Raw genomic sequence first — 19,982 nt, 5'->3', positions numbered from 1 at the left:
GATAGACAACGCAGATTATCGAATTAGCGTTTGTTCTAGTCGATCAATCGATTGGTTAAATTTATTCTCTCGTACTAGTATTGGTAGTGTTGCTGAATCCTGTTCGTCATCCTCGCCCTATTTATCGTCCTGGTCCTGGTCGTCGTTCGGCCCCTGTTCATCGTCCTCAGAACCCTGTTCATTGCCCTGGTCCTGTTCCTCGCCTTGGTGTTGGTCATCATCCTGATCCTTTTCCTCATCCTGATCCTGGTCCTTTTCCTCATCCTGATCCTGGTCCTTTTCCTCATCCTCATCCCTTTCCTCGCCCTGGTCCTGCCCCTCGCTTTGGTCTTGATCATCATCCTGGTCCTGGTCCTGGTCCTGTTCCTGTTCCTGGTTCTGTTCCTCAGCCTGGTCCTTTTCCTCGCCCTGGTCCCGGTTCTGCTCCTCGCCCTGGTCTTGAACGTCATTCAGGTCCTGAATGTCATCCTGGTCTTGCTGTGAATCGTTGTCTTGCCCAGTCGAATCATCTTGGTTCTTCACCCGCGCCTGTGGAGCAACTTCGGTCTTCTGCGCGAAAGAGCCTACTTTCTGGACAAGGTCAGAGGCTGGGACACCAAACTTCTTCGCGATTGACTGTAACAGAGCCTCGTTTGCCTGCAAGAGAGTTTCGAGAGAATTAACTCGGTTGTTGAGGGTGGTTAGCTGAAAGACAGAGCCAAGGGTGAGTTTCCCTATAGTATGCCACATGGATGTGGGCCATGCGCAGGCAGTCTTACCGTCACTTTAGCAGCGGGCTTTTTGGCATTTTCGCCATTGATACCCTTAGCAGGGGGGTTCCAGAATGCAAGAAGGGAAGCAATTTCGTCATCGGGGTTTTGTCGCTGAAATTCAATGGGATTTAAACGTAAGTCCATTCACCGACATTTGAACTACGTTCTCACCTTTGTGTACCACCCATTGAAAATACCTCCAGCAAAAATCTCAACCTGAACATCGACGTCCATGCGCTGCTGCTTCCACGCACGCTCAAGTTCATCAAGGCGACGATTGAAGCTCAAGAGGACCTGGTTTAGTGTGTTTTGGAGACCCCAAAGCTCGGACATTTTCACAGTTTTCTTCTTTAACTGCTCGATGACAGTACTATGGTGCTGTACAATCAGGTACAACAACGGCATAATCACCTGTAGTGCATTTAATACAATTGGCTTCATCCCAAGAGAAGCGAGCTTAGCCTGAAAACTCACCAGTTCGATTCGGTCTTCTCTCGCAATGAACCTCAGCGTGGCTGCATCTTCAATGTAGAAATCAAGCTTCTGCAATTCCGCGGAGAGTCTGTCCTCTTCGTTCTTCCTGTATACCTCGAGTACACGATGCAGATCGTCAGTCTCGAAGTCAATGGGAGTGTTACCAGCGGCTCCTGCATTGAGCGACTGCAGCACGATAGGATCGACGAAACCTATCCAACTCAAGTAGCTCTCGACAGCTTCCTCTTCCTTGACGTTAATGTTCTCCATCAAGGTCTTGATTCCATTGATCATAGTCTCGATCCGTTCACAGTAGCTGGAGAAGTGCTATTAGTTCTCAAATTGGAAAGATGCTGTGTGCCATCCACGTACTCCTCGTTGTTCATCAACCACGCAATAGCCCAACTTGGGAGCAATGGTATAATCAATATCTTGAGGAGTTACATCTAGTCTTCACTTACAAGGCCATCCATCCCGGTACACTGAAAAGCGTCAGAGTGACAAACTCAAATAAAATAAAGGTGGAATAACACTACCTCAGTCCCTGTGGTCTAGACGCGAGGAAGGTGTTACACTCGTCAACGGATATGTACCCGCTGCCGTCAATGTCGATTGCATCTGAAATAGCTGGCCGGTCTGTAATGTCAAGGTATAGACATAAGGTTTCACGCAACTCCGGAGCAAACAGCTTGGCACGAACATGTAACTTTGGAAAGGAATGGGAGAGTCCACTCATCAGGGTGGGTGGATCCGGGCTGCTTTTGCTTTTGCTCTTGTACTCGCTTCTCGTAGAACTCTTGAACGGCTTTATTGGATTTGGTCAGTCCCAGGGTAACCTACGCCTACAGGCGTATATCATTACCATCCATAAATATTCTGTTCTTGACAGTCATGCGCCATTGCTGAGGAAGAGGTTAGAAAGTACTAGCCATGGTTTCTCAACCGCTACACTACTCACATTCTCTGCAAACAAAAGTCATGAACCGAAAAATGACAAGAAGGTCGCGAGAAGACGGACCCTTCCATATGAATTTGATACCGTCGTCTTTGATCAGATCATGGGGGCCAGAATTGAGCTATCAGTAGGAAGACGGTCAGGATAGTCCTCGTAAAATCTCTAGCATGACATCAGGCTATGGAATCCAGTACCTGACTCATGATAGTATCTTCGCTACTTTTCACCGCATCCTCGATTTGTCGCGCAGCACATTCGATTTTATATTCATATGACCGCCTAAAAAAGTTATTGATACTAGGAGCCAAGGAAACCTAATCACTTGCTTGTTGTTGTTGAGTATTTCATCCATATCTTGACGAAGAGTTTTGCGCAAGTTGCCGTTGGATCCATCACCAAGAAATTTGGCAAGTATACTTAATAGTTCGGTATTCTATCAATCGGTGAATCCAACTCAAGTTCAACTCATAAATCATAGGCCAGAGGAGACAAACATACCTCCAAGACGCGTTTCGCGCCGCCCTGCTGCTTGACCCAATCAGAGGCTTCTATTTCCTTGGGATTTGACCGCCCAATTCTTTTGAAAATAATGTCAATATTGAAGTTAGACGCAACTGCTTGAGACCCAAGCAGCTCATCGAGCCGACGGCGGTGATGATCAAAATCCTCCCAGTACTGCATAAAATCTTTCTTCAGCTCAGAGGCACGCAACACGGCCACTACATTCACCGTGACATCAGTATTAATCTGTCAATATTAATGGGGGAATGACCTACTGGTGCTTCCACTTTTGTAGCAAACGCTGGATGCGCATCAAGTCAGTCGAACGCCAAAACCGATTATCTATGCAATTGCGCCTTACTCGGAGTAGTTACCTGGCAGCTGGTCAACACAGACGTTAAGAAAAGAATGGTTCAATACACACCAAAGCCATACATTGTGTCATACAGGTTACTGAGGGCATCCTCCAACTCGCCTTTTAAGTCCTCGGTGAGAGACTCTGGGTGGCCTTGAAGCAGCCGGTGCAGCCGGTACAGTCGGAATACAGCGTTAGACATGGCCCAGCACACAATAGCTATTTGATGATTAGCTTCAGTTTTCTTCTGAAGCTCGACCTCTATGAGCTTCTGTGAAGTCCAATCAGTAATCGAGATTGTGGTAGCTATAATGAGACACGTCATACTGCGTACAAACTGGCTGTATCCTACAACCACCGTAACATCATCGGTCAGCGGGACAATATCTGTGCGAAGTACAGAAAAGGTTACCCCTGCAACCTGATATGCCTTCGAAACATCATTCACGACCCTGACTACTTGTTGTTCTGAGCTGACAATTTTCACCACCTTCGCCTTGATGGATGGCACTAATACAGTTCCTGAGGCACTGTTAGTTTGCCTAACAAAAACCGAGACAAAATATGAGGGTACTTACCATGTTGGATTTCACTAGTGCAGAGCCAAGCCTCGTCGAGGGCTTTCTGCGCCCGTGGTATAGAGTCGTCTACGATAATTGGTGAGGAATGATCTTCCACAAAGTAGCGACTCGACGTACTTAAACGATTCAAACATTCCTCGATGCTCGCGGGCGCGACCTGTTGTTCAGGCTCGTGGTCTGAAGGGGAACTCATGCCTAACGTTGCTAGTACTACGTTGGATGAGGAGAAACGAAACTGAGGTGCTGAAAATTATCGAGGCCTGAAGGCCTTTTATCCTCACACGTAATTCAGGTCTTGCGGTAAGATCAATACTGCGTACAGAGGCCGATGCTTTCCATCGATAAAATCGGGTTCTTTGGTTGGGTAACGTGCATATGCAGTGCATCGCACTGCGATGCGAAGCCGGAGAGGCCGGAAGTATCCCATGAGTACAGGGTACTACGAGTCAAGGGACATGGTCCTATAGGCCATATGTGGCGGCGATATCTTTCAAGCGGTGCTGATATGCCTTCCGGGTTTCCAAACAGTCGTCACACAGACACCGTCGCGGGAACAAGTCAAGGACATCTGTTTCGTTGACTGATTGTAGATAGGTTGAGGCGTCAGCGCCTAAAGTTCTGCATTGCAATAATGCAAATAGCGGAGGAAAGACTCACACAATGGTGTCAGTAACGCCCAAGTTTGTTCTGACGGCTATGCCGGCGAGAACGCGAACAAAGATGGGGCGCCCCCAAAACACCCTTAAAGATAGTCCGACAAGAATAGCGGCCCGGAATGGATCTACTGGTTTAGCTTGTTTCAATACGAGACGTCTTAGTATGACAATAGAGACATCAACAGAGGCCATCAATCACTGGGATATCCGGAGGCTGCGTAATCTGTCCAAACGCAACGTGTGTGAGAGGAGAGCATTTGCTATGTTTCAATGTCATTTTCACAGGAACGAAGTACTGCTCGAGCCAAAATCCATTTGGGCGGACATGTACAAAGCTGCGCACCAAAGGAAGCTCAGTAAAGCTTTTATTTGTTATCTTCATGCAACCAGCAGAAGTCCAGCACTAGCTCTGGAGGGGTATCACGGGTTTCTTCGATAGACAAGCTTGCTCGTTTTCATAGAGCCAGACCATGAGAGGCACCACCACAGCCGTGGCAACGGTCCGCGGAGAGCCCGCGTAGAAGTAAGATTGGCGCCAAAAAGAGGCTTCGAGAAAGCATGGAGAGAGCACATGAGGGACACTGCCGTCTGGGTCCTAGGGCTATCTTTGGTTGCCAGCGTCTGGTAGAAGAACGAAAATACTTACGTCGGTGCGGCAAGTGACAGGTGCTTCATCTTGAACAGCTTTGGACACCAAAAATACCCTTGATGTTGTTTGAGCTTACGCAGTTCGCAGTTTTCCCGATGATAAGGATGTCGCCGTCGATATCACAGTGCCGGTCGGTCAGGAACTTGGCAAGGTGCCGGCGGTGATACGCATTATGTTTGTATCTATTGAATTTAGAAGCCTTTGGTAAATAACTGCAAATACTCGTCCCGGCTGCCCGCGACATGCGTAAGTCTGGCGTCACAGTCCGAGAAATCTCACCTCACATTACAAACGACACCGGCCTAGGGCCGAGTCAAGCGATCTATACCTTACACCGGGACAAGCCTGCTCTGTGAGACTGCTGAGCTATCGCTTCGAGTCACTCTTAGCTGACATTTATCACTAGATCCTTCCTAAACCGCATATTTAACACTTAGCACTCGGTGCACATCTTGGCAGGAGGTTGCGATGTCTTTCCTCGTGGGTACACTTGCAGGAGCAGTCATGACGGGCGGGGTGAGCATTCAATACGCATATATCCTCAATGCCGGCTGAGCCAGTATTTATTAACGCACCTTAGGTCTACTACGGGTTCTCCAACCTCATACATAGCAGGTATATCTTCACCTTCACCGTTCCATCCTCCAAATCCTGACAATTACACCTCATGCTCGCAGGACCGCCCAGCACCGCGCTGAGTGCGTCTCCTCTCTGCCATACCCTCAACCTGTTTCCTGACACACCTGCGCTCCTTTGCAGTATGGCCATACTCACCGAGAGGCTGAACAACGCCTCTACATACGTCCCCACCCCGCCACCCGCCTCCACGCACGTGAGAGAACGCCCATTCGCGTCCCTCGTCGAGTCGCGGTGGAACGACGAGGTCGCGAAGCTATTTGCCAGCGCAGGCCGGTGGGAGCAGCAGGCAGCGGAATGGAGCAGGAAGATACTCTACGGGGGCGACTCATCGTAACCTCCTCGCTGATATCTTACGCCTGCGGGCTCGACAGGAACTCCCGCCGTATCTCGTTTGTCCTGTCATTCGTGTCATTTCATAATTTACCTATAGAAAGTCACCGGAACTATACATCCATCCATCCATTCCAGATGCCCGACAATTTCCTGGTTTACAACATTCTGCTCTAAGAGTACACGGCGCACTACACCCATGGTGATCTCACAAACCGACTCCCTACCGCCCGTAGCCTTGATAGTAGCCCGGGTTGTATCCCTGCGAGGGCTGAGGCGGCGGCGGCGGCATGCCCGGGTATCCCTGCGATGGCTGCTGCTGGGGAGGTGGGGGCATTGAATACCGGTTCGGCGGTGGAGGTGGTGGGAACCCGCTGTTAGCAGGCGGCGCATATTGTGACGGCGATGAGTATTGTTGCGGCTGTGCGTACGACTGCGAGTGATTGTGCTGATGATGGTACTGCGCCTGGGATGGCGGGGGCGGAGGCGGAGGGAACGACCCCTGTTTCTGTGGTTGCGCGTATTGTGACCCGGAGGAAGATGTATTCTGAGCAGGGGAGGGAGCATATGGGGATTGGGAGCCGCCACCGAATGCCCCGAGGCTTGCGTAAGGGTCCGGCGCTGGTGCCGATGGACTGTACGGAGAGCGAGGCTGCTGTTGGGGTGGATGGAAATCTGACGATTGACGCGAGGATTGAGATTGAGGTGGAGGCGGCGGACTACCCATGTACTGCGATTGGGGTGGTCTCGGAGGCGGTGACACAGGTCCTCGATGTCCTTGCAGACTCATGGAGGCGAAGGATGACTCGAGATTGGATTGAGGGCGCGGTGGTGGGACAGGTGGCTTGTCAGCCAGGGGCGGGGGTGACTGTGGCCCACCAGACAAGCGCCGCTGGACTTCGGCCTCGCCAACCAATTTGTCGCGTTCGCTGCGCCTTTCGTTCACGAACGATTTCGCATTCCGGCTCAGCGTCCCACTGAGATCCGTGAGTTGATGGTAAAATTGAAGTCCTTTGCTGTAGAAGCGTTAGTTTAGGTAGATGCAAATCTTGGGTCTGTGCTCACGTTAAACCGTCTCTGACTTCCATATACCCATCGCGTGCCCGCGAAAACCTCTTCACGGCATCTTTCTTACGCTTCTCCCTCTCCTCCCACTTCTTTGCCCCTGGTCCTCGGCCTGCGATATCTCGCAGACTCTTCCAAAGCGATTCCACCTCCTGCAAGGCAATTTGCTGGTGATGAGACGTCGCACCTATCCGCTGCTGATATGGCTTGAATTTCTCGAGCTCGGCGGCAAATAACGTGGGTTCGATGCCTGTATTCCGCCTGTTGAGCAAAAGCAAGTGGGATACGTCGTCCGCTTGGATCTGATATATAGGTATTAATTAGCTGAGTTTTGGGACCTGTCTCAAAAACAAACCTTCTCCTTTAAGTCCTTGAGGACCTCGTTCCGCTCGTACTGTATCTTCTTCAACCTTCCCAGGCGCTCCTCAATCTCGTTCGTATATTGCTTAATCTTCGCGCGTTCTCGCTCATCCGAAGTATCGCTCGACAGGTCCAAGTCCAAGAGGCTGTCCGCTGGCGGACCACCCTGGGCACTCGACCTGAATACGTCCTCCAGGTCATCGGAAAGCAGAAGGCCTATATCTCCTTTGACAGAATCCCAAAGTGCGTTGACCTGTTGATCCGACGAAGAAGCAGCCTCGAGCGCGGTCAGATGTGACTTCAAATCCGACCGAATCGACTTCGTCAACGACGCAGAGGGCTCCTGTGTCCACAAGTGATCATACTTGACGCGCATGGCCTCACAGTCACGCGACTCTGTGTCCAGGTCGCGCGAGATCGAGTCAAGCTTGGCCTTGACACCAGCCTTGAGCTTGCCAAGCTCCTGCATGAGCGTGTCGACGCCCTCGCGGTCCTCCATGACACCAATGTCCTCCCGCCACCGCCGCACGTCCAGCGGGATCTCTTCCTGCGCGCCGATCCCTCCCTCCGCGATCGCCTTGAAGCGCGCGAGGCCCTCCTGCACGCCCATCGACTCGAGGGCGCTGCGCACCTCCACGTCGGCGCTCTCAGCGTTCTCGACCTCGCTGCGGACGAGCTTCGCCTTCTCCTCCGAGTACACGCTGGCGCTTTCGTGCACGCTGAGAGGAATTAGCTTGAGGAAAATGTCCGGGCCGATGACCTTCTGCACGTCCGGTGTTCCGTATACCTCCTGGATGGAAATAGGAGTAGCGACGGCTGCCTTCTCGATTACGGGAAGCGCTTCTTGAGACGGAAGGACAGCATTGTAAATCAGGTCATTTTCGCGCGTAGACTCGTTCTTGCGCTCGGTGCATAGCGCAAGTTGCGCTTTGGTGCGATCGAGAAGAGCATTGCCAGCATCAGCAGGGAGCGTTGGTGCGCCATGCACAAAGAGCGCGTTGAAGGAAGTTGCGTTCCGGTTGGCTTCTTTGGCCAATGATTCAGCAAGTGTGAAACGGACAAGGGCTTCTCCGTGGTTGCCAGCTTTATCGTCCACTAAGCCACGGTAATACTGCGCCAACGAGCCAAAGTGCTTGGACTTGATCTAAGGAACAATGAGTAAATCACATTACTCACACAATGCGAATCAGTGTACCTGAAGGAGCGTCACCCAATTACGGTCAAAAATGCCCTTGCCCATGAAGTCCTTGACCTCCTCAGTCAGCGACGTGTATAGGTACGCAGTCTGAGAGGCGATCTTGAATATCAGCGTGTGGGCCTTCTTCTCGTCAATCACTTTCTCCAAGAAAACCTCGGTCGCCTGTGCAACTATGATGCCCACCAGGAACTTGATGACATCGCGGCTGAGGTCGGTGGAAGGGGCATGGAGGAAGTTCTCGTTGATATACGTGAGCATACCGGCGCAGGCGCGGAAATAGTAGAAAGCGAGCTTGAGACCCTCCGGACTTGATCTGTTCTGTGCAGCCGCTATCGCAGACTGCGTTGCCGCGATCTGGAAGAGCACGGACGCCTTCTCGTATGCGATGGAAGTCTGGGTGGTCTGCTTATTCGTAAATGCGTCGTTCCATGGGAAGTTGACGCGGATTTCGGAGAACCTGAGCTCGAGGAGCTCGAGCTGGCCAAAGTACTTGTACAACAAATCACGAGCTGAGATGGATGGCCTTAGAATGTCATCGATTCAAGGGGGTCTCGGCGGGCGCACCGGTTGTATCGCTGCCAGCGCCCTTGACTGCATCCTGACGACACCGCTGGAGGGCTTGACATTCTGAAGCATAGTTGTCTGGACTTTCTCCATATGACTTGGCAATGAGATTGCGTATTGGGGTTGTCCAATCTACGTCTTCGGTGCTCTTCTTGGGAATGGAAATCATAGGCGACTGGGCCGACATGGTGCCTGCACACAATTGAGGGGGTCGTGAGCCTGGTCGTGAATGAGAAAGGCCAATGAGGTGGCCTGGATGTGGTGGTGTGCAGCGACTAGGCGCGGACTACGATGTGCGCAGCTGTGGTGGTGTTGATGATGTTCCCGTCGGGCTGGCGGATGTCAGGGCTATAGCGTCACCGCCTGTTACTCGCGCATATTTGATTCTGTTTACTTCCGGCTATTCACTCCCAAACCGCTATGTCCCAGAAACCAACGTCCAGCGAAAACATCGTCAGCCAGAAGGTACGTCGCTTAATCAACTTATAGCGCGTTCAGGGTGCTGACGACTTACCAGTACGACCGGTGCTGTAAGTTTTGAGCTCTGTTGAAAAGGAACGTGCTAAACATGCGGGTTTCACATAGTGGCGGACTTACTGGTCAAAGCGTGCGTCCCTATAGTCTTCAGAACCTTAGAGGGTCATACTAACATATTCTTCAGCGGTGTTGGCTTTGGCGTAGGCGTCGTCGCATCCGTCATTCTCTTCCGGAGTTTGTAGCTTCGTGTTATCTGCACCACTCAGTACTCAACTCGTCCCTAAACTATCGCAGGACGGACATGGCCCATTGCCCTCACGACCGGCTTCGGAGCAGGAGCAGCCTACGCTGACTGCGATCGCTCGTTCAACCCCGCTAGAATTCCTGGCACGCGTATCATAACTCAGGAGGAGGCGAGCAAGTAATCTTCATTCGGGTAGAGTCGGGCACGCAACTACAACGTTAAAACATTGTTCCAGCCTACATAGAGACATCCCATGCTCCCCGTTGTGTGCATCCTATAGAGCATTTCAAACATCCTTTGAAGGAGGTGGATGGTGATGTGCCTGCTCGGGCATGAAGTCGCCTATACGCCCGTGAGCTTCGGGGCCAGTTCGAGGAGGGAGTGTCCGCTGCGGTTTTTCGTTCACCAGGCGGTCATACAAAACGTCTGCAGGCACAAAGATTCCGTCAATGAGATGGCGGCCGACAGCGAAAGGAACGCACACGCTGTTGCACCCATGATGGGTACAGTTACGATGATTATCCGCAGCCGTTGAGCTTGAGGCGGCAATTTCTGTGCCATGGAAGAAAGTCTGGAAACAGGTGTGCTCTCAGCGACTATATGTAAAAGTGTAGACCTTTGCGCGCCCGAGGTTTGCAGAGTATACAGCCTTCAAATTTCCTACCAGTGGCTGGTAGGTGCGCGCGTCGACGTCAGAGATGAAGTTTCCATGCCGCAACCAGAATAGGATAAAACCCCTATTCTGGTTTCAGTTGGCACAGGTTGGCACCCACGTCTTGCCATCATCAAGGCTGTTCACCTCGTAAGCAACCTCAGCTTAAGCTCGACATAGATACTATGTCCTCGCGATACGGTTCCTGCGCAGCTAAGTCGTACACACTCACAGCATTCAAGGTCGAAGAACAAGGCATCGTCGAATCCATGGCTGCGAGCACTGCGGAGTGTAACCCGAAACACTTCTTAAACTCGATCAGTCTCAGTCCTGAGATGCAACACCGAACACCAACTGGCAACGAGATCTCATCGTCAACTCCTTTTCGCGCCTCTTTCTCCTCATTTCAATGACTTCCAGACACCTCACCATCTCCAGCGACGACGCTCGCCAAACGACCATCGTCGACGAGCTCACTCAGATTGAGTACCATATCGACACTCCGTTCAAGTGGTTCTCGCGCCCTACCACTACCATCTCCAAAGCGCCTTGCAGACAGCAAGATGACCACTCAGGGCTCAATCTCGACTCAGAGATCATTGCTACCATCGAATGGCACGCTCTCCGGGCGACCGTGTTCCATATTGGAAACCGAGTGGTGAGCTCACGCAACTTTATCCCTTCTCGGGAACATCTCTCCAGGTAGGTTGTAAGATCGCATATCCAACATATGTCACAGATGCTGACCTGTAGTTTATCAGAGAGCGACACTTTATAGGACCCGACATGATATCATACTTCTGGAAACTGGATACGGGTGTCCCATCCGTGAGCCCCTGACGCCAACTTGTGTCTTGAATTGAAGCGCTGATTCAAAGCATCAGCTTCAAGTCGAAGGTAGCCTCGAACTCTACCGAGACGACAACTCTGATACCTGCATTGCGAGCTACAAACGCGGCGAAGTCCGCGTGTTTGACACGCGAGACCCAGGGTGCCTGGAGATCACCCCCGAAGGCGAACACATGATCGACATGATCGTGATCACCTTCGTTTACGTGGAGAAGCTGCGTATGGATATGGAGGCTCGCGCACGCGCCCTTGCCTCCGGAGGTACTTCGAGTCCTTAGGGTCTACAGCCTGATTAATTGCCTACGACGCAAAGTACGTGATTTCATATCGGTTGGTTCGGCAAACCTCGTTGCGCTCCGAGCTCGGTATGTTTGCCCTTCCGTTGTTTGCCAATGCGCCCTCATGTTACCAATGTAGTCATATTCGTACGCCCAGGGCGGGTGGCAGGCATTGCACGATCGGAGTTGAATGTCCAGCTTCTCGCAGCTTGACATCGATGATTGATGCTCGTGATAAACATTGGACGTCTTTGGACGTCCAAGCTTCGACCAGCAACATAGCTACCTCCCTAGCTATTCATTACCAGTGGGGAGGGATACAAGGCACAGCTTCGCAAATTCTAGGTGCGACTGTTCGCAGTCGTTTCTGGGAGTAGATAGGGATGTTCATCTTCATGCAGGCTAATCTTATGCAAAGGGACAGACAGAGGGATATCTGACCTGAGCAAACAGACGGGGAGCTTGCGGTTGAGGGTAAGGTGCAAAGTATAAGTACCTCAATATCAATGCCAAGACCTTCCCATTCTAAACCTTCCACCAACCTGGCTTGGTTCTGTATCCGCAGTCACCATCTATATTCACAGCAAGTCACCTCTACACAGCAAGTATCGAGAGCAGGCTAGGAACGCCGACGCTACGAGTTCGAACTCTTCTATAAAGATCCTATCTCAGAAGGAGTCTCTCCAACGCGTTCACGCTCTCCATTCAAACCCTGAGATGACTTCTAGGCAACTTTTACTCTCCAACGACTCCGTCAGACAGACGACCATTCTCGACGAACAGGCGCGGATCGAATACCGGGTCGACACACCGTTCAGATGGCCCTCTCGCGCACGACCACCGTATCGAAAATGCCTTATGGTCATGGTCTACTAGATAACACGGGCGGCTCACCTGAGGGTGAGGGTGGGTACGACCTCAGCACGGAGACCATCGCGACTATCGAATGGCGTCTTTTGCAGTCGAGCGTATCTCGAATAGGAGGTCGTGTGGTGAACGCTGACACGTTCATCCCTTCTCAGGGATTTTTCCCCAAGTATGACCGTTTACCTATATCTGCTGTTCGAGTGCGCGCGGAAAGTGCCTGCCCTCTGACTAACTCGAACGTACAGGAAACGGACATTTGTCGGGCCTGACATGGTGCCCTACGTGTGGAAAATCGACACGGGTATTCCTACAGTAAGCTGTTGGCGGCGATCATTGTTTCCATGTACCAAGTATTATGGCGCATGGACATGGAGGCGAGAACACGTCGGGGCGCTGCTTCTGGAGGTGGCCCTTGAGCTTGAGCACCCGAGTCCGATAGCGAGAGATTGATGCAAGACATGAAAGTCAAGTTGTTCCATAAATCCAGAGATATATAAGGTCCCATGTGAAGGTATCCGTCACTGATATCAATAGTGTTACCTGACAACGAAGAGATACATCTTCAGAGGACCCGCTAGTTGCTACAGGACCTCCAACTACGTCATGTTGTACTATACACATGCATGTACATTATGAACGGGTGGTATCACCAGCCAGTGCCAGCCAGCCTCCCAAGGGATATTCCAGAGGGAGTTTCCTGCGACAGCACAAACTTCCAGTAGCTCACACCGCCATCGACCCATGGTACTGCTCATCCTCTTTGGCCAAGAAAGCAGGAGACGTCTGCGCCGTCATACAGCTCTCCTCGTCGTCCTTGTGCACATCCACCTGCACCGCGATCTGCAGATTGCGCAGCGGCATCCCCACCCCACCCTCCACGTCGCCGTAACTGTGGCTATGGCTATTGGTCCGGCTGTACGCCTGGTACGGCGCAAGCTCGTGCGGCAGCCCGAGGTCTCCGTCGTCGTCCGGGATGCCCGCGAGCCGCCCCTCGGAGGCCTTGCTATGGCCGACGAAATGCTGCGACGCGGCGCGCGAGAGCGAGGGCGGGTAGGGAACGCTGAGGTGGCGGCTCCCGCGCGTCGAGGCGCGCGTCACGCCGCTACGCCGCTCGAGGTGCGAGATCGACGGCGAGTGCACGGTGCCCGAGGCGCTGTGCGCGGTGTAGACCTTCCCTTGTGTGACGCGGTAGATAATAAGGAGTGGGGCGATGCACTGTTGTTTGGGTTTCATCAAGCATAACAGGCATTAGTCCGGCGCTAATAATGATTTGACAGAGGAGACTCGCCTGTGCTTCGCCAAGAATTTGGAGCAATGCATATTCGGAGGGATGGTCCGCGAGGAAGCTGACAAGATACGCGACGGAGCACACGGAGTACACCGCCGCACTTTCGATGACCATGCCCACTATGCTTGTGTACAGGGATGTGTGCCCCTTGCCGAGGGCGTGCGTGATGCGTTGACGATGGTATAAAATGCGGAGAGTAATGAGCAGGGAAAGAATAATGGTGACGGCGAGGGAGAGGACGAGGTAAGCGAGTAAGAAGCTTCCAACCATCCATTGTGTGTTCTGGGAGATGGACGCGAGCCATGCAATACCGAGTCCTACACAGGCGATGAAGAGGAGGCTAATGAATCCGGCAACAGCCCAATAAAAGCGCGAGTCGCGATATACGACGATGCAACGCCAGATCTAAGGGCGTTGATGGTCAGCGGGCTCCCGGAGAAAAGAAAAACGTTATACTGGCCAGCACATACCATGAGCACATCCGCCAGCCAATCTGACAGTGTAAAAGCAGCGTTTAGTGGTACGCTACTCGTGTTCTCTTCGAACGCGCTAGGTCCTCCGGGATAATTCCGTTGATTGATGAAGCCCTCCTGAGTGATGTAGTTATTGAAAGCGACGTAAACCGTCCCAATGACAAAGATAAGGGTGACGTAGACAATGAAGAAAATGGTCTTGTGGTATTGGCGCCCGTGGCTATAGGAACCACCCTGGTACAGACGAGAGAAGAGGGAGGAGATGCACATGATGTAGAGGATAAAGACAATCCCATAGAGGTAGGAGGTGACGAGAGCGCCCTGGAGCCAGGAGCCCTCAGCATAGAGCGCGGCCGGGCTCTCATCCGGCGCGTAGGACATCGCGCGTGGCGACGAGGAGAGCAGACCACGGCTGTAGGAGATGCTAATTTGTGATGGGGGGAGGAAGAAGATTCAAGAAAGTGCCCGGTATCTGTGCATATATAGGTCGTGTCCCCTTGGCCTTATCGAGGGACCCTGGTTAGCTTTACGAGAGCTAGGTGGACACTAATCTGTCAAAGCGGGAGTATAAGGTTTGGAGGAGGAATCCGAGCACATGGGATCGTGCGCATATCAAACCTCGACATTGGGTGGAGATGTTCTCCAGTCTGACAGATTTCATCCAACCACGGCAACAGTGTTATGAAAGACTGTAGAGCATGTGAACCCGCTGCCTTGCAAGGTGAGTGCTATTCATGGACAGGGCGTCTAGCTCGAGCTGGCATATGTATTGGACAGTGATAACAGTCATTTTTCCCTGCCGTGAGGGTGATTATCAGGGTACAAGGAGTTGTGTGAGAGATGGACAGTAGATGGATGTCGCACGACGATGACATGATGTTGAAGTAAGAATCACGGATTCATTGTTCGTCCACCCCTTTTGGTCGGGGACACTTCGGGGACGGACAGTGGCTTGTTATTGCGGAGCTTGAAAAAGCGCGCAGGTGAAGTTAACGACAGCGACAATGATGTCGGTTAACATCTCGACACTGTCTCAACGACCTCTGTCATGTCGATGATCGATTTCAACTTGAACAGAAACATCAGATTCCTGTCAATGAGATCAGTCCTCGAATAGTCGGCAAATGGCGATCCGGTTACCCCTAGCCTAAGCGGGCCGAAGCATGTCGTTCCCCACACACTCCCGAGCGAAAACGTATGGAGCCGTATGGAAGAACTGGAGAAGCTATCCCTCGAACGGGGCATGGCCTCATCTATCCCAGATAAGAGCCAGAGCCCAAAGTCCTCGTACCCGCGTTGCGGCGCGCCGGAAAGTTCGTGCCAGTCATCGACGATGAACCTACCGCACATTCGTTGCAAGTCGCGATTGGCGAGAACGACGCGGCCGCCATCCGTATCAGCTCAAAACCGAAGCCAGAACTTCTCGCCAAAACCAGATTTATTAGTGGAACTAGGCGGCGGTACCGAGAGTCCTCCTCAGCTTGAGTCGAAGCTTGAGCGCTTCAACCATCGGACCGAGACATATAATCGCTAGAACGCCTCGCGCCCCGAGACTGCAAGAAGCCGTATGCATATGCATAAGCACCCAAATTGGACCAAAGGACTGTGAAAACCATATACCACAAAGGCCATGTCAGAGCTGTATAGTTGTAAAACCGGGTATAACCGAGTACAGGGTAAACAGCAGGAACGAATCGCAGTGCGAATAAGCAGTCTAGAGCAGGAATTGTCCAGGGAGATAGTAAGGATAGTTACTGCACAAGATAAGTACAAGATGCACACTGATGAGAACGAGTGGAGTGATTTTGGTTGATGCTTTTGGTTTTGGGCCTATAATGAGACAGGCAATATAGATAGCCGTATCTGGGTCCCGGTGTAGAATCCATAGAAATCAGCTGAACTTCGAGAGCGCTAATGAGAAGGTGGGGTATTCTTCTTGCTTGGGGCATCCGAGGCGTCAGGGTATAACTTCGAGCCAGAATTAGCGATTCGTCATCAGCGTTGTAAAATCTCACACACCTTTCCAGGGTTAAATAATTCCAGAGGATCGACCACTTTCTTGATGGTCCGCATGAGCTCGACCGTGCCTTCGCCGAGTTCCTCATACAGGTACTGCCGCTTTCCAATGCCGACGCCGTGTTCGCCCGTGCCTGTCCAAAGTACAAAAGATTAGACTAATGGTTTTTCCGAACGGGAGCAAAGGTAGGGTGTGTCAACAGGTGTCAAGTCAGGTCAAGTCCAAGGCTGGTAAAAGTTAAATGAAGACGAGCAATGATGGTGAAGCAACAACTGATTGATGTCAAGAAGAGAAAGCACCCGGAACAAAATGCGAAAGATAACGGTCTGAAAGAGAGACTGACATGTTCCATCAAGCTTAATCGCGCGTTCAACCATTCGGTGTACGGCGTGACGCGCGACCTCGAGCTCCTCGTCATTGCGGAATAATATGAGGGCATGGAAGTTGCCTGACGTCAGTGGCGAGGACACAAAGTTAACAAGAAAGCTTAAAAGGGGGATGCAACCAAAAGAGCGTACCATCACCAACATGTCCAACAATCGTCGACACCAGCCCAATCTCCGCGAGATCCTGCTTCGTCTCCAGAACAAGCTGAGGCAGCTTCGACACCGGTACACTGCCCGATGACGCGTCAGCACCCGCAATGCCATTGCATGTTATAGCACCCAATATCAGCGAACGAAACATACCAAACATCCGTACTCCACCCCCTCGCCCCATCCACGAGCGCCAGGCCCGAATAAAGCGCGTTCTTCCTGTCCGCCCATAGGTCCGCCGCCTCGCGGTCGCTCCGCGCGACATCGAAGCCATCCCCGCCGTGCTTCTTGACGACCTCGCGGACGATCTTGGCCGTCTCGGCGAGCGCGGCGGGCGTCGGTCCCTGGAACTTGAAGAAGAGTGAGTCGCGCTCCGGGTACGTGCGCTGCGAGGACCCAAAGAGGTTCACGGAGCGCATGAACTCGGTGTCACACAGCTCGACGCATTCTGGGTCGGAATCAAGCGTGAATGGGGCTGTGCAGAGGGTGAATGAGGTAGAAGACATACGTATGCCGACGCCGCGGTTCATCACGTCGATCACGGCTTCGGTGGCACGCTTGACGTCGGGGAAGTGCACTACCGCTACGGTCGTAGGGAGGACTGGTGCGAGCCGAATGGTAACTATATGCGCAGCCATTGATCAGAACTATACTCCAGCGCGAATGCCACACGCTAGGCTAAGCACCTTCAGTCACAATGCCGAGCGTGCCCTCCGCGCCAATGAACAGTTTTGTTAGGTCGAATCCCGCTGACGACTTGCGCGCACGCCGACGAGTTTTTATCACCTCTCCGGAGGGCAGCACAACCGTCTGAATGCGATATGAGGCTCATGCAACGGTAACAATGCGGAAGACTTACCGCGTTCAAGAACCACTCTCCCTTGGCCGTACCATAGCGCACCGCATTCGCTGGTGGATATCGTTACAACCAAACGTACATCCCAAACAAAAGAAGGAGCCTACTGCCGGAGCATCCTGTGCTCAACATCCCACCTATGGTCGCGCCAGGCGCAGGATCGAGCGGGAAGAACAGTGGGATGCCTCTCTCCTTGAGCTCCTCATTGATCGTCATCCAGCCGATGCCAGGCTGAACTATCATGTCCGAATCTTGCTCTGCAGGCAAACACAGAAGAGATAAATGCATGTAGTGGACTTCATAACAGCACATCACGAACCGTTAATCTCGAGGATCTGATCCATTGAAGCCATGTTGAGACATATACCGCCCACTTCGCTCTAAATGCATTGAACCGAAGAGAGATTAGTGTAAGTTAGTTTATAAGTGTTTTCGGAAGGAAGGTGACACGTACGCCTCGAAAATGCCCCTCGAGACTCGTGCCTCCCGAGAATGGGATGATCGGCATGCGGTATTTGGTCGCGGTTCTGACGATCTTGACTACATCCTCCGTCGAGCGCGGAAACAAGACCACGGTGTGAAGTGCGCCTGTAACAAGTGTACACCAGTGGGGCATAAGCACGACAGCAAGGCGAAAACGCAGGTCAGTACCACGGCTAACATAACACAATGCATAGAGGCAAGAGCCCGCATGCAGGGTCGAGTGGCAACGTACCGGGGTGGTAGTCATTCTCCGAGAACCCGTGTATTCGCAGCTCCTCCGGGTGCGTCGAGATGATGTCCTCTGCGTCGGGGCCAAACAGCTCCTTGAGCTCTGCTATCGCACGCTTGAAGTCTTCAGGTGTGCCATATTGGGGTTCGGAACGTGCGGAAGAGTCGGGGGAGCGAGCGGGGTAAACCGACGCGATGCCATACCCCACGAGGATGCTAGCAAGGGAGATACCGAGGATGGACGCTGCGCGTGAGGACGAGGAGGATGTCGAGGAAGCGCTCGGGTCGCCGCTGCTAGAACTAGAGCTGGAGTTGGAGTTGGAAGCAGAACTGGAGGATGCGGCCCGAACAGGGTGCCGAGCCGAAGCTCTCGACAATATGCGGGACGATAAGGGAAGCGAGGGACGGGCGAGACGTGCAAAGGGCTGCCGACACTGCCTGAGCATCTTGGTGAGCTGCTGGAGAGGGAAATGGAGGTGAAGGAAGGTGGAAGGGTCCAGGAGGGATATGCATGGCGGACGGCCGATGCTGACTGAATCAGTGATGGGTCAACCATACGTTCCATGGGTCCCGCGGGTGGGAAGACGTCGACGGAGCTGCCATCCGACGAGGCACACGCCGTCCAACCGGTAACTTGTTCACCACACGTCAATATTTCAATCATCGCTCCTCGATTCAATTAACTGGCCCTAGTTCACCGCTCTCTCAAAGCAGCTAGTCAAAAGTTAATTACCGTGCATCCTCGGTTTACAGCTACCTGCTTTCTTTCACGTCCCAGCTCGAACTAAACCTGATGCGTTATAGACACTCACCAGGACGCAGATTTCGACCCGGAACGTGTCTGCGTTTTTACGCACATTGAAAGCACACGTTTTTTCTCCCGCAATTTCTCGTTTCGCTAAGCCATCGCAGTCCACACCCTTACCAACTTGGGGTCAACATGTGGGCGCGATCGTCCCTGGTGCACCTGGTGCCTGATCTGCGTCGCGTCTCCTGCTGCGGGCTCTACGACAAAATGTGACATCGCTTGATGCCAAGGGCTACGCGTTCTGCTTGCGTTGGACACGCCCGTGCTTGCATGACTCAAGTGTACTGAAGACATTCTGACAAGGCAATGTCTTAAGCACTGCTAGAATCCTAGGTTGACCGAAATGTTCTTCGTAGGCACATGGTAAAGTTCGCGTGCAAGAAATATCTCCCGTTCAACGTCAGGCATAAGCCCTTAACCGTCGGAAAAAATGGGAATCTCACCAATCCCACGTCCAATAACTTGGCAACGTGGACATATCGTCAGCCCCACTCAGAGATCGGGACCCAATACGCTATGAGTCGTTGCTGCTTCTTCTCGCTATTTTGTATCGGTGTTACGGCCTGAGTTTTACGCGCGTATACGCCTTTATTAGCGTGGGGTGTTCGCGGATCACCGTGGCTCATTGAAATTTCTTACCGCTACAGTGTGGGGTCGATGACGCTGACACTACTACACCTCAAGCCGTGCTTTGGCGAAGCGACTAGTAGCCCGATCTTTGGCGAGGTCATACTGAGCAGCATTACCATGAACATGGTAGATTAGATAGAGGGTGTACTTACAATGCGTGATGTGCATGCTGCTGTTTACCCTTCAAACGACAGACCGGCTCGGGAAGAAAACAAGG

General features: G+C 52.3%; 7 protein-coding genes across 7 annotated transcripts; 2 read left to right on the top strand and 5 right to left on the bottom strand.

The window, feature by feature from the left end:
* Positions 1-117: 117 nt before the first annotated feature.
* Positions 118-3,811, bottom strand: CONPUDRAFT_74017 (uncharacterized protein; the record flags this gene model as incomplete). The annotated part of the gene is made up of 18 exons (XM_007771627.1): positions 118-636; positions 759-863; positions 924-1,163; positions 1,227-1,542; positions 1,599-1,631; positions 1,688-1,708; positions 1,763-1,862; positions 1,927-2,062; positions 2,185-2,189; positions 2,245-2,302; positions 2,376-2,460; positions 2,496-2,614; positions 2,680-2,900; positions 2,954-2,983; positions 3,107-3,308; positions 3,372-3,559; positions 3,616-3,684; positions 3,736-3,811. 18 exons carry the CDS (start codon positions 3,809-3,811, stop codon positions 118-120), a joined length of 2,523 nt encoding a protein of 840 aa, XP_007769817.1.
* A 1,869-nt stretch (positions 3,812-5,680) lies between these two features.
* CONPUDRAFT_106265 (BRO1-domain-containing protein) lies at positions 5,681-9,416 on the bottom strand. Its single transcript, XM_007771829.1, has 5 exons — positions 9,080-9,416; positions 8,513-9,024; positions 7,313-8,461; positions 6,958-7,259; positions 5,681-6,908 (listed from the first exon to the last, which is right to left on the bottom strand). Exons 1-5 carry the CDS (start codon positions 9,264-9,266, stop codon positions 6,116-6,118), a joined length of 2,943 nt encoding a protein of 980 aa, XP_007770019.1. The 5' UTR covers positions 9,267-9,416; the 3' UTR covers positions 5,681-6,115.
* Positions 9,417-9,499: 83 nt separating this feature from the next.
* CONPUDRAFT_155033 (DUF543-domain-containing protein) lies at positions 9,500-9,981 on the top strand (the record flags this gene model as incomplete). Its single annotated transcript, XM_007771828.1, has 5 exons — positions 9,500-9,544; positions 9,597-9,609; positions 9,665-9,686; positions 9,741-9,790; positions 9,851-9,981. The coding sequence occupies 5 exons, from the start codon at positions 9,500-9,502 to the stop codon at positions 9,979-9,981; spliced, it is 261 nt and encodes an 86-aa protein (XP_007770018.1).
* Positions 9,982-10,086: 105 nt separating this feature from the next.
* On the bottom strand, positions 10,087-10,458 carry CONPUDRAFT_166371 (uncharacterized protein; the record flags this gene model as incomplete). Its single annotated transcript, XM_007771827.1, has 2 exons — positions 10,283-10,458; positions 10,087-10,226 (listed from the first exon to the last, which is right to left on the bottom strand). The coding sequence occupies exons 1-2, from the start codon at positions 10,359-10,361 to the stop codon at positions 10,087-10,089; spliced, it is 219 nt and encodes a 72-aa protein (XP_007770017.1). The 5' UTR covers positions 10,362-10,458.
* A 403-nt stretch (positions 10,459-10,861) lies between these two features.
* Positions 10,862-12,010, top strand: CONPUDRAFT_166370 (uncharacterized protein; the record flags this gene model as incomplete). The annotated part of the gene is made up of 4 exons (XM_007771826.1): positions 10,862-11,154; positions 11,214-11,280; positions 11,337-11,666; positions 11,719-12,010. The coding sequence occupies 3 exons, from the start codon at positions 10,862-10,864 to the stop codon at positions 11,577-11,579; spliced, it is 603 nt and encodes a 200-aa protein (XP_007770016.1). The 3' UTR covers positions 11,580-11,666; positions 11,719-12,010.
* A 1,266-nt stretch (positions 12,011-13,276) lies between these two features.
* CONPUDRAFT_106259 (uncharacterized protein) lies at positions 13,277-14,607 on the bottom strand (the record flags this gene model as incomplete). The annotated part of the gene is made up of 3 exons (XM_007771825.1): positions 14,205-14,607; positions 13,735-14,139; positions 13,277-13,661 (listed from the first exon to the last, which is right to left on the bottom strand). Coding segments are annotated over exons 1-3 (1,173 nt in total), but the record flags the coding sequence as incomplete, so codon positions are not given.
* Positions 14,608-15,834: 1,227 nt separating this feature from the next.
* CONPUDRAFT_126005 (uncharacterized protein) lies at positions 15,835-18,783 on the bottom strand. The gene is made up of 12 exons (XM_007771824.1): positions 18,332-18,783; positions 18,071-18,204; positions 17,936-17,996; positions 17,724-17,873; positions 17,620-17,669; positions 17,447-17,570; positions 17,269-17,382; positions 16,914-17,208; positions 16,743-16,840; positions 16,568-16,672; positions 16,227-16,357; positions 15,835-16,175 (listed from the first exon to the last, which is right to left on the bottom strand). Exons 1-12 carry the CDS (start codon positions 18,771-18,773, stop codon positions 16,119-16,121), a joined length of 1,761 nt encoding a protein of 586 aa, XP_007770014.1. The 5' UTR covers positions 18,774-18,783; the 3' UTR covers positions 15,835-16,118.
* Between the last annotated feature and the right edge of the window lie 1,199 nt (positions 18,784-19,982).

The sequence above is a fragment of the Coniophora puteana genome (assembly GCF_000271625.1).
Source record: "Coniophora puteana RWD-64-598 SS2 unplaced genomic scaffold CONPUscaffold_8, whole genome shotgun sequence".
Lineage (NCBI taxonomy): Eukaryota > Fungi > Basidiomycota > Agaricomycetes > Boletales > Coniophoraceae > Coniophora > Coniophora puteana.
This window is presented reverse-complemented; position numbering and strand designations above follow the sequence as displayed.

What these genes read in the sequence shown, in the direction of transcription:
- CONPUDRAFT_106265 (XM_007771829.1), bottom strand. Translation starts at nt 9,266, where the DNA reads ATGTCGGCCCAGTCGCCTATGATTTCCATTCCCAAGAAGAGCACCGAA. An exon ending in ATTGGGTGACGCTCCTTCAG is followed by an intron (nt 8,462 to 8,512) that starts GTACACTGATTC and finishes ATTGTTCCTTAG; the next exon opens with ATCAAGTCCAAGCACTTTGG. An exon ending in TCAAGGACTTAAAGGAGAAG is followed by an intron (nt 7,260 to 7,312) that starts GTTTGTTTTTGA and finishes CCTATATATCAG; the next exon opens with ATCCAAGCGGACGACGTATC.
- CONPUDRAFT_126005 (XM_007771824.1), bottom strand. Translation starts at nt 18,773, where the DNA reads ATGCTCAGGCAGTGTCGGCAGCCCTTTGCACGTCTCGCCCGTCCCTCG. An exon ending in GGAGAATGACTACCACCCCG is followed by an intron (nt 18,205 to 18,331) that starts GTACGTTGCCAC and finishes CACTTGTTACAG; the next exon opens with GCGCACTTCACACCGTGGTC. An exon ending in GAGAGTGGTTCTTGAACGCG is followed by an intron (nt 17,571 to 17,619) that starts GTAAGTCTTCCG and finishes TATCGCATTCAG; the next exon opens with ACGGTTGTGCTGCCCTCCGG.